The following is a 13,099-nucleotide window of genomic DNA, read 5'->3' as shown; positions in this document are numbered from 1 at the left end:
GTAATGCCTCCACCTTCGTAACTCCTCAACAGATGGCAGTCCTGGTCTGCGGCAGGTCCTGGCTTGTTCAGTAGACTCTCCTCTACAGTTAGTTCCATTTGGCGGGAGGCCTTAGCATTCAACGGTTGTGTTGTTAAAGTGTTAAGTATGGAACCCTCCACAGACGGTCAGTCAATGCGACTTAAGCAATGTGCAGTCATTGAATTCTTGACAGAAGAAGGTGTCACCCCATTATGCTTCTGATGAAGATGTTGAGAGAACTGTGAGACGTTGGTTGCAGAAACAGAGTGTCGACTTCTTCCGTGACGGCTTCAGAAAACTTGTTCATCGTTGGCAGAAATGTATGTCTGGTGATTATGTGGGAAAGTGAATAGTGGTAGTTAAAGAGCACATTCTAAGGATTATTTCTCCATTTGTTTTATTAAATTATTCCCATCCAAACCCAAGTAACAAAATTGGATGCATTACTTTTCATTCAACCCTTGTACTTTGCAAAACTACAACTCCCATTATCCCATAGCATGGAGGCAAAGCAGTTGAAATGATGTCAAACTGCATTCATTTTACGATGTAGATGGACCCTGTTGTGAGTTCTTATAAACAATGGAAATGTTCCTTAAATGAATTGGAGGGCATCACAAGGCAATAAGGAAATGGTTGCTCATTCCTGCCTTGCATTCATATTCTTTTTAATCTGCAGGACGGAGTGGAGAGCGAATCTTTCCAAGTCGAGTGCATGAAAGACGGGATGTGGAGCAACAAGGTCCCCGTCTGTCAAAGTAAGATTCCATTTTGAGGGATTGGAATAGTGTCTTTTTCATTTTTAGATCTCCTTCTCTGGTCCAAATTACCGTATATACTCGAGTATAAGCCGACCCGAATATAAGCCGAGGCACCTAATTTTACCACACACAAAAAACTAGGAAAATATTGACTCCAGTATAAGCCGAGGGTGGTAAATTTCAGAAATAAAAATAGATACCAATAAAATTACATTAATTGAGGCATCAGTAGGTTAAATGTTTTTGGATACTTACATCAAGCTCGAATTTAGGATAAGACTGTCCAACTCTAATCAAATCATTATTCTCCTCTTCTTCAATGTAAATGTGCTTATGTATCCTTTTAATAATAATAGAGTAAAATAATACATGTAATAATAATAATAATAATAAATACAGGAAAATAATACAAGTAATAATAAATAGAGTAAAATAATAAATGCAATAATAATAATAATATCAGAGTGAAATAATAAATGTAATAATAATAATAATAATAATAATAATAATAATAATAATAATAATAATAGAGTAACTGGCAGAAACCAGTGCAGGTGGTCCCAGTGGTGATGGGCACATTGGGTGCTGTGCCAAAAGATCTCAGCCGGCATTTGGAAACAATAGACATTGACAAAATTACGATCTGCCAGCTGCAAAAGGCCACCCTGCTGGGATCTGCACGCATCATCCGAAAATACATCACACAGTCCTAGACACTTGGGAAGTGTTTGACTTGTGATTTTGTGATATGAAATCCAGCATATCTATCTTGTTTGCTGTGTCATAATAAAATAATAATACAGTAAAATAAATGTAATAGTAGCAACAATAATAGAGTAAAATAATAAATGTAATAATACCAATAATAATAAATGTACCATATATTCTCGAGTATAAGCTGACCCAAATATAAGCCAACCAGGACCCTCACCCGAGTATAAGCCAAGGGGGGCTTTTTCAGTCTGGAAAACGGCTTATACTCGAGTATATACAGTAGAGAGAGGATGTATATCACATTAAATGGGTGCAGGTTTCTTTTTCCTGTGGAGCTTTTCTGCAAACTTTCAAGTTGCGGGTCGTGATTTATGACTTGGCTGCCTCTCGCATGCGCTGCTTGACTATTAATTCCTCCTTTCTTTCTTTCTTTCTTTCTTTCTTTCTTTCTTTCTTTCTTTCTTTCTTTCTCTCTTCCTTTCTTTCTGGCCTCCCTGCCTTCCTTCTCCTTCTCCCTTCTGCTTTGGGAACAGTCGCTGAAACTGAAACAACAGACAACAGGACGGCATTGGCGGAAGATTCGAACCTGGGACCTGCTTGACCAATATGCAGAGCCATTGTGCCTTTGAGCAAGGACGTTGCCTGACCTGACAAGGCGATGAATAGAGACTCCTAAGGCAGCACATCTCCCTCCATCATCTCTCATTGCTCCTCTGGCCTTTCCTTCCAGTTCCCACTATCACTGTAGGCTTGGAATCAGTTGCCTTTTTCCCTACAAAGACCTGCTCTTAATTCCAGGACTAAAATGAAAGAAAAACTGAAAGTATCATTCAATGCATGGCATGGAGCAACACACAAGGAGAGGGCATTCAAACTATCTGCTGCTTCTACCTGGTTCTCTCATTTGCTGCTGAACTCCAAGTCTCTCTGCTTACAAATGAAAATCATTTTTTTTTCCTAAAGCTTGGTTGAATCTATTGCTTTCCAAAGGGTTAAATGGTTTCCCCACTTTTTGTCTTCTGATCCCTATTCACTCCGCTCTACTTATATTTCGAGGTTCAAGGGGGGTCTCTTTTAATATGGCATCACTCCCGAATTCAACATATGGGAACACACCCCTAGATAAGTGGTAATATCTATATATATATAAAAGAGTAATGAAATTTCGGCCTAGGACAAAACAACAAAACTACACATCCCAGAAACACTAAACTTGGCAGCACAACCCCTCATCCATGCCTCTACGTTCATACAACAAAAAGAAAAGAAAAATAAAGTCCTAATTAGAGGGAGAGGAATCATTGTTTTTATCCAATTGCTGCCAGTTAGAAGGCTAATCTCTGCCCACATGGTCTCTTAGCAACCCACTCAGCCTAGGGGACAGGCAGAGTTAGGCCTCTTTCACACTGCCTATAAAATACAGATTATCTGATTTGAACTGGATTATATGGCAGTGTAGACTCAAGGCAGCTATATAACCCATTTACAATCTTATATTATCTGCTTTGGATTATCTTGAGTCCACACTGCCATAGAATCCACTTTAGTGTGCATTTTATCCAGCTGTGTAGAAGGGGCCTCATATAATCCAGTTCTAAGCAGATAATATAAGATTATAAATATAATATGTAATAATTACTGTGATATAATAATACAGAACAATATAATCTCTAAACTCAGGACAGTAAATAAAGAGCAACACTCTGAAAGCATAAGCCACAGCAACGCGTGGCCGGGTAAAGCTAGTGTATGTATGTATGTATGTATGTATGTGTGTGTATATATATATATACACACACACACACACACACACACACACATACACACACACACACACATACATACACACACACACACACACACACATACATACACACACACACACACACACACATACACACACACACACACATACATACACACACACACACACACACACACACACACACACACATACATATAAATGTAATGTGCATTTTTCCCATGGAGTAAACAACAAAACCAGTGAACCAAATTGCACCAAATTTGGCCACAAAAAACATAGTCATCCAATCTATGTCTTTCAATTAAAAAAAACTAGAGAAATAAAGTCCAAATAAAATAAAACCCCAATTGCTTACCACGCATGTGCAGAGGCCCCCCGGGAACTGAAGCTACATCACTCAGAGGACTTCTTAGCTGTGCGCAAAGCCTAACACTACTTTTAAAATACGTTGCCATTATGGAACAGCCTTGCAGCTTCAAAGCCAGGCTGCTTCCTAACCAGAGGGATCCTAACCACCAGACTACGCCACAGCAACACGTGGCCAGTACAGCTAGTCCTATATAAACATTTAAAGCCTCATCTTCACTACCATTATAATGAAATTGTACTCCATTATATGGCCAGTGTAAGTAAAGGTAAAAGTAAAGCTTTCCCTTTGACATTAAGTGTATTTGATACTATTCGTGTCCGACTCTGGGGGTTGGTGCTCATCTCCATTTCTAAGCCAAAGAGCCCGCATTGTCCATAGACACCTCCATAGTCATGTGGCCACTGGCATGACTGCATGGAGCACTGTCACTTTCCTGCCGGAGTGGTACCTATTGATCTACTCACATTTGCATGTTTTCGAACTGCTAGGTTGGCAGAAGCTGGGGCTAACAGCGGGAGCTTATCCCGCTCCCCGGATTCATACTGCTGACCTTTCAGTCTGCAAGTTCAGCAGCTCAGTGGTTTAACCTGCTGCACCAGTGTAGATTCATATAATTCATAAAATGTAGTTAAACAGTATTCTATGAGCCTATACTGACCATGCAGTCATGCCGGCCAAGACCTGAGCAGGGCGGTTGAGCAGAGGATGCCTCTCATTCATAATTCAAGTTGACTTGATGGCAGTAACAACAAGAAAGGGATGCACTTGTGGAACTCTGTTTATGCAGCCATGAACCAAATGAATCCATTGTGCAATGACAAAAAAAGGTTCAACCAGAGATGTAAGGGAACATACGAGGGTTGAATGAAAAGTAATGCTTCCACCTTCGTTACTTGGGTTTGGATGGGAATATTTTAATAAATCAAATGCAGAAATAATCCTTAGAATGAACAGGTTTTCTGAAGCCATCACGGAAGAAGTTGACACCCTGTTTCCGCAACCAGCGTCCCACAGTACCCATCGTGCACAGATCTTCCGATAGCCAAGCAAAGCAATGTAACCCACACATTCTTGTGAAATGCTGATGATGCTTGAAATTTCTCTCTTGAATGATTCAACAATTGTCCTGATTCAATCTGTCCACCTTTTCCTTGTGAAACTCAGTGGTTGCTGTCACAGGACATCCAGGTCTTTGTTTGTCACGCAAGTCAGATGTTCCCACCTCAACATATTTGAACTTACTCGCTCAATGACGCACAGGACTCACATTCTTGTGAAATACAGATTATGCTTGAAATTTCTCTCCGAGTGATACAACGATTCTCCTGAATCTATCTGTCAACCTTTTGCTTGTGAAACTTGGTGGTTGCTGTCACAGGACATCCAACTCTTTGTTTGTCGCACAAGTCAGATGTTCCCGCCTCAACATATTTGAACTTACTCACCCAACGACGCACAGGACTCACATCAACACAATCCCCATAAACAGCTTGCATTCTCTGAGGAATCTCCTTTGGGGTGACACCTGCTGCGGTCAAGAATTCAGTGACTGCACATTGCTTAAGTCACATTGAGTGATCATCTGCGTAGGGTTCCATACTTGGCACTTTAACAACACAACCATTCAATGCTAAGGCTTTCCCATCTGCACAGGGTTCCATACTTTGCACTTTAACAACACAACCGTTCAATGCTAAGGCTTCCCCGTCTGCACAGGGTTCCATACTTGGCACTTTAACAACACAACCGTTCAATGCTAAGGTTTCCCCGTCTGCGCAGAGTTCCATACTTCGCACTTTAACAATACAACCGTTCAATGCTAAGGAGTCCCCGTCTGCACAGGGTTCCATACTTCGCATTTTAACAACACAACCGTTCAATGCTAAGGCTTCCCCGTCTGCGCAGGGTTCCATACTTCGCACTTTAACAACACAACCGTTCAATGCTAAGGCTTCCCCGTCTGCGCAGGGTTCCATACTTCGCACTTTAACAACACAACCGTTCAATGCTAAGGCTTCCCCGTCTGCGCAGGGTTCCATACTTCGCACTTTAACAACACAACCGTTCAATGCTAAGGCTTCCGGCCAAATGGAACTGTAGAGGGGAGTCTACTGAACAAACCAGGACCTGCTGCAGACCAGGACTGCCATCTGTTGAGGAGTTACGAAGGTGGAAGCATTACTTTTCATTCAACCCTCATATTCTGGAGTCTGGGCACTAAAAATATTCTGCAGTCGTTTTCCTTGCTACTCAACCTCCAGGCCCCATTGCTTTGGCATGGTGGTACTATTCAAAAGCATCACTCCTGCAAAACATGCCTTCCATCTGCTTTGACTCTAATGTGGGGCGGATTCCCCAACGAGCCATGAGACGCCTGCGAGATGCCCTTGTGTCTCCAGCCTTCAGGGTTTTCCACTCGACAACGGCATCTGGAGGCGGAGGAGGAGGAGGAAACCATCTGCTTGGCCCATTCTGCAAAACTGTCGCCTGTCTTTCAACGCCGGGGACTCCTCTGATGGCTAAAAACAAGCCCTCCTCCTTCTTGAGCTCCGTGACACATCGTAGCCCATCTGTTCCTCTTGGCTGAATGACGATCAAGACAGCCTCCTCTTGTCGAAAATGGAAGAGGTGCCGAGATTACTCAAAGGCAGGGATGGTGCGCTAAAAATTAACAGTTTGGTCATATTAGCAGGACGTGGGATGGGCTCCTAAGGTGGATGGGAGCCGTTCTTGGCTTTCTTCCCAAGTTTTCGCTGTTTCCATGGCTTCCCATAACTGTCAGTTTACATGCTGGAGGGTGTGACGCATAACCTAAGAGTTCCACATGCATCTACACTGCACTTTGGCCACCTCTTCCATAGCATTAAGCCATGGCAAAGGGATGTTATACCCCAGCCACCTTTGGGTTCTGAACCTGGTTCAGAAATGAACTTTGACCAGGATGGAGCTTATTCTGACTTTTCACCCAGTTCTCCTCCGAGCTCCTTCCAATTACAGACCCCAGCTGTGGATAGCTCCGAGGCTTCCTTAATTGGGAGAGATACTGAAAACATGACTCCCGTGGAAGAACCAGATGTTCCGAGTTCCCCAGGGAATGTATCCTTTAACATAAGGGAGTTTTTGCATCAACAGAGATCACAGAAACAGGAGCTTCGAAGGAGTCAATGTTTGGCATCTAGAGAGGATACTGGATAGATTTCCTTGGAACCTTTGGGGAGTTGGTTTCCATTCGCTGTGATTAGATCTAAGTTCTATAAAAGTGTCTTGCACTGTGAACAATTCGTGGTGTCAATGTAGCGACTTCTGAGAACACTTCACCATTTCCAGTTCCCTGATTTCACCAAGCCAAGTCTCCTGTTCCTGGCGGCCAAGCCGAGCCGCGACTCCCGATTTAATCCGGAGTAAATTCACGTCCTTGCCTTGTTCCTGAATCCAGATTGCTTTCAGCTTCGTCCTCTGCTTGCCTTGATATCCAAGACTTCCTAGTGACTTTGGACCTTGTTATTCACTCCTGCTTTCTTGATGTTTCCCCGCTCAAAAACGCAGCTGTGGCACAGCTGGCTAGTAACCAGCTGCAATAAATCACTACTGACTGAGAGGTCATGAGTTCGAAGCCCGGATCGGGTTAAGCCCCGGCCATTAAATAGCCCAGCTTGCTGTTGACCTATGCAGCCCAAAAGACAGTTGCATCTGTCAAGTAGGAAATTTAGGTACGCTTTATGCGGGAGGCTAATTTAACTAATTTACAACATCATAAAAAAACTGCCAGCAAAACACGAGGAAAGGAATGAGGAAGTACAGCCACTAGTGGACGGTGAAGCAACAGCTCCCCCTGTGGCCGGAATCGTGAAACTGGAAAAAATGTTAAAATGCCTCTGTGTCTGTCTATACTATACTGTATGTTGTTTGTCTGTTGGCATTGAATGTTTGCCATATATGTGTTCATTGTAATCCGCCCTGAGTCCCCTTCGGGGTGAGAAAGAAGGGCGGAATATAAATACTGTAAATAAATAAATAAATAAATAAAATGTGGAAAAACTGAATGATTTCCAATTGGTACAGGGGTCAAGCAAGGCTGCAGTTTATCACCTTATCTGTTGAACTTTTATGTTGAACATATCATACATAAATCAGTATGAGGCAAAGAGGAAGGAGGCTTTGAAACTGGAGGAAGGAGGATCAACCATTTATGATATGCAGATGATACCGTGCTGCTAGCAGAAAGTGCGATTGTTTATCAGGAAGACCAAGGCAGAAAGTCCAAAGGAAGGTTTACACCTAGAATTACAGAATCTAGAGTTGGATGAGACCTCATGGGTCATTAGTCTAATCCCATTCTGCCAAGAAGCAGAATAATCGCATTCAAAGCAGCCCTGACAGATGGTCATCTATCCTGTGTTTAAAAGCCTCCAAAAAAGGAGCTTCCACCACACTCCACACTGTATGTTGTTTGTCTGCTGGCATTGAATGTTTGCCATATATGTGTTCATTGTAATCCGCCCTGAGTCCCCTTCAGGGTGAGAAGGGCGGAATATAAATACTGTAAATAAATAAATAAGAACTTCCCAACAGTTTTGAGTGTGTTTTGGTTTCTGGATTTTGGACAATAACATTGGACATATCTCTTCAACTCTTTGGACTAATTCATACCATTTCTTAAAGGACTATTGCTCACTCATCTTTTCCACTTATTCTTTCCTGAATTTATTATTGTTTTAATAAAGATATTATATGATTATTGGTCCCTGTTTGGTTTCCAGTGCTCACACTGCCTTGGGGTGCAACAAGGGGTGTCAAATTGCATTCCTTTTCATAGAGTCAGCCACTACGCCCTGGCCCTCGAGTGTTCTAACTGGAGTTCAGCTGTGACCAAGAGTGCTGTGGAATTCGAAGAGGCACGAACGGAGGGCGAAAAGGGAGAAACGTGTCAAGAGGAAGTAGGTACATCAAGCTAAGCCTTGTTGGGACCTCCTTCCATTTGGAAACCGATGTCACTGCAGAAGACCATGTGGATCAAGAACAGGTCTCTACAGTCACTGGCGGATCCACCACCAAGACCCTGCACTTGGAAGTCAATCAAACTCAGACACGTGTAAGAGCTGATGATATGATATGCTCTCAGATCAACTCATTCTCCTTTTGGGTGGTCCATGGTATTTATTTACACCATGTGTCAAATGGGTTGTTTTCTTCCTCCTCCTTTATTTCACTAAGGACGTAGCCCTGCACCATCACCGCCGTTATTATATTTATTTATACCCCATTTTCCTCTCTTAAAAAAGGCTGAAAGCATGATTCCATGAATGCAAAGTTACTCTCCATCTCCTTGATGTTGCAAATTGGATGGCAAATAAAAACTAGCCAATTCCTTTCTCACCTCCCAAGCATGAGAAAAAGATCCATATCTGGAATAAAGTCACGAAATGGGTCTGTTTTTCTTCCATATTCTCCGTAATCTCCTTGATGCAGTTCTGCGTGGGAGTTGTAATAGACTGATGCATAAGAAGAGAAACGTGAGCCACTTAAATATCTGAATCGAGTGAACTGTTAGCCTGTACCAGTGTGAATAGAACGTCTTTCACTTTCTCCTCCAAAGAGTTCTGGGACCTTCTCAAACTACGAGGGTTGAATGAAAAGTAATGCCTCCACCTTCGTAACTCCTCAACAGATGGCAGTCCTGGTCTGCGGCAGGTCCTGGCTTGTTCAGTAGACTCTCCTCTACACTTAGTTCCATTTGGCAGGAAGCCTTGGCATTGAACAGTTGTGTTGTTAAAGTGTGAAGTATGGAACCCTGCACAGACGGGGAAGCCTTAGCATTGAACGGTTGTGTTGTTAAAGTGCCAAGTATGGAACCCTGCGCAGACAGTCGGTCAATGCGACTTAAGCAACATGCAGTCACTCAATTCTTGACAGCAAAAGGTGTCACCCCAAAGGAGATTCGTGAGAGAATGCAAGCTGTTTATGGTGATCGTGTTGATGTGAGTCCTGTGCATCATTGGGTGAGTAAGTTTAAAGATGTTGAGGTGGGAACATCTGACTTGCGTGACAAACAAAGAGTTGGACATCCTGTGACAGCAACCACCAGGTTTCACAAGCAAAAGGTTGACAGATTGATTCAGGACGATCATCGTATCACTCAGAGAGAAATTTCAAGCATAATCGACATTTCACAAGAATGTGTGGGTCACATTATTGCTTTGCTTGGCTATCGGAAGATCTGTGAACGATGGGTCCTGCGAGACGCCGATTGCGGAAACTGAGTGTCGACTTCATCTGTGACAGCTTCAGAAAACTTGTTCATCATTGGCAAAAATATATCCAATTGTCTGGTGATTATGTGGAAAAATGAATACTGGTAGTTAAAGAGCACATTCTATGGATTATTTCTGCGTTTGATTGATTAAAATATTCCCACCCAAACCCAAGTAACGAAGGTGGAGGCATTACTTTTCATTCAACCCTCGTACATCTCCCAGGATCCCACAGCAAAGAACCATGGCAGTTAAATGGTGTCAAACTGCATTTATTCTACAGTGTAGATGCACTCTAAGTTCAGGATCCCCCAATTCCCAGGTCTTTTTCTCCTGGAAGATCTCTCCTGTGCCAAAATTCATGCTTATTTGCCACAAATGTATTCATTTCCTTGCACCTCACCTCTTATCTCACAAGTTTCTGAGTTATTTACATATTTCCCCCAATTGCTGTTAATTAAAATCACGGGTTTTGGATCTTTCAGCTTTATAGGATGCTCTGCTACATTGATTTATTTCTAGAAGGTGCAAAAACGCTCAAAATGCCCCCAAAACATCCCAAATATCTCGATTTTCCTCTACAGTCATTTTCAAAATGGTATCAAAAAGTGAATTGCATCTTTTCTCCCCATTAATACTGAAACAATGTCAAAAAAATAATTAATTCTAGACAGTTTTTGGCTGTCAGCAAGGAGTTGAATCAGCTCCGGGTTATACTCTGAACTATACTCTGAAGAGAGGAACCTAGGAGAAAGGCTGATGCTGTCTGCATCAAGGTGGACTCTCTTGAAGAAATGAACATCCATATAGGTTCGTATTTAGGGAATGGGTTCAAGATCCTTTACAGTTCAATATCAGATGTGAAGTGGAGACACCAGCTATGCAGAAACCATGGGAATAAAGGGGGTTAAGTTATGCCCCCAAAAATTGCACCTGAAATTTTATGTCACTATGGCAAGGTTCAAATGTGCTTGTGCTAAGTGACATGGAAATTATGGTACTCAGCTTTTGCCTTGAGTAACATCATTGTGAAACTTATCTCTGGCTAGATCCACACTGACCTATAAATCCAGATTATCTACTTTGAACTGGATTATATGGCTGTGCAGACTCATGTAATCCAGCTCAAAGTAGATACAGTAGAGTCTCACTTATCCAACATTCTGGATTATTCAACACATTTTTGTAGTCAATTTTTCCATACATCGTGATATTTTGGTGCTAAATTCGTAAATACAGTAATTACTACATAGCATTACTGCGTATTAAACTACTTTTTCTGTCAAATTTGTTGTATAACATGATGTTTTGGTGCTTAATTTGTAAAATCATAACCTAATTTGATGTTTAATAGGCTTTTCCTTAATCTCTCCTTATTATCCAACATATTCACTTATCCAACGTTCTGCCGGCCCGTTTATGTTGGATAAGTGAGACTCTACTGTAATAAGCAACTCGAAAGACAGTTGCATCTGTCAAGTAGAAAATTTATGTACCACTTTATGCAGGGAGGCTGATTTAAGTAATTTAAAAAGTAAAGGTAAAGGTTTCCCATGACATCAAGCCTAGTTGTGTCCGACTCTGGGGGTTGGTGTTCATCTCCATTTCTAAGATGAAGAGCCGGCGTTGTCCGTAGACACCTCCAAGGTCATGTGACCACTGGCATGACTGCATGGAGCACCATCACCTTCCTGCCACCTATTCATCTACTCACATTTGCATGTTTTTAACTGCTAGATTGGCAGAAGCTGGGGCTAACAGCGGGAGCTCACTCCTCTCCCTGGATTTGAACTACTGACCTTTCAACAAGCAAGTTCAGCAGCTCATTGGTTTAACCTGCTGCATCACAGGGGGGTCCATAGCCTTTTATCCAGGGGCTCTACATGGTCTTATATCCCAGCCATTTAATGCTAACCAAGGCAATTAATTATAACATTCACACTGGCCTCCAACAGACAAAGAGTTCTTTCCCCCCACCCAGGAACTTCCATAGATATATACAGTAGAGTCTCACTTATCCAACATAAATGGGCCGGCAGAACGTTGGATAAGCGAATATGTTGGATAATAAGGAGAGATTACGAAAAAGCCTATTAAACATCAAAATAGGTTATGATTTTACAAATTAAGCACCAAAACATCATGTTATACATTAATGCTATGTAGTAATTACTGTATTTACAAATTTAGTACCAAAATATCACGATGTATTGAAAACATTGACTACAAAAATGTGTTGGATAATCCAGAACGTTGGATAAGCGAGTGTTGGATGAGTGAGACTCTACTGTAAGTCTTCCTTGCTTAGTTTCTCCATCCTTCACAACCTCTGAGGATGCCTACCATAGATCTGGGAGAAACGTCAGGAGAGAATGCTTCTAGAACATGGCCAGACAGCCTGAAAAACATACAACAACCCTGTGATCCCGGCCATGAAAGCCTTCAACAACAGAAAAGAAACTAACGAAAAATGCAAACCTGGGCAATGCTGAGCATATAGGCTAGTATCTATAAAGCAAAAGTTGTGAGCCATGACCATCAAAACCTCAAACACATCTTGAGTGCTGCACTTTGATTTCTCCCCTGACTTTTCCTGCTTGTCTTCCCAGTTGCCGATTGCAAGGCACCTCCCAGGCTGGAGCATGGCTTTGCAACCTTCTCCTCGCCGGACAACCTGACCACCTTCCAGTCGGGGATCCAGTATTCCTGCCAGCAGCCCTTCTACCAGATGATGCCCAACGTCTCAGGTAAGATCCACTGCCTTGGAGATCCAGCCAGTTATAGGACTTGCATTGCATCTGGTGGATTCAATCCCCTGTTACGAGTCAGACACCAGCCAATATAAATAACTCAGTTTATTGCAAAAAAACAACACAAAAGCGCCTAAGAAGCAACCAAAAAAGGGCTACTGTTCTCTTCAGTAGGCAGAACTGCTCAATGCCTTCTTTGCCTCGGTCTTCTCACAAAAAGAAAGCCATCTTCAACCTCAGCAACACGGAATGGACGAAGGATTGGGGGAAATCCAACCCCAAATAGGGAAACAAGTTGTCCAGGAACACCTGGCCACTCTAAACGAATTCAAGTCCCCAGGGCCAGATCAGCTACACCCAAGAGTACTGAAGGAACTAGCGGAAGTTATTTCAGAACCACTGGCAATTATCTTCGAGAGTTCTTGGAGAACAGGAGAAGTCCCAGCAGATTGGAGGAGGGCGAATGT

General features: G+C 42.4%; 1 protein-coding gene across 2 annotated transcripts in view; it reads left to right on the top strand.

The window, feature by feature from the left end:
* LOC100561598 (MBL associated serine protease 1) overlaps positions 1–13,099 on the top strand; it is a 117,273-nt gene that overhangs the window by 83,812 nt on the left and 20,362 nt on the right. The window contains exons 8-9 of one of the 2 annotated variants that reach the window (XM_008122643.3): positions 701–779; positions 12,492–12,629. In XM_008122643.3, the coding sequence (XP_008120850.1) occupies positions 701–779; positions 12,492–12,629 (217 nt within the window). Of the gene's footprint in view, positions 1–700; positions 780–2,029; positions 2,459–12,491; positions 12,630–13,099 lie in introns of those variants that run through there. The other variant, XM_062976922.1, reaches the window with a different exon arrangement.

Source organism: Anolis carolinensis, chromosome 3 (genome assembly GCF_035594765.1).
Source record: "Anolis carolinensis isolate JA03-04 chromosome 3, rAnoCar3.1.pri, whole genome shotgun sequence".
Taxonomy (NCBI): domain Eukaryota; kingdom Metazoa; phylum Chordata; class Lepidosauria; order Squamata; family Dactyloidae; genus Anolis; species Anolis carolinensis.
This window is presented reverse-complemented; position numbering and strand designations above follow the sequence as displayed.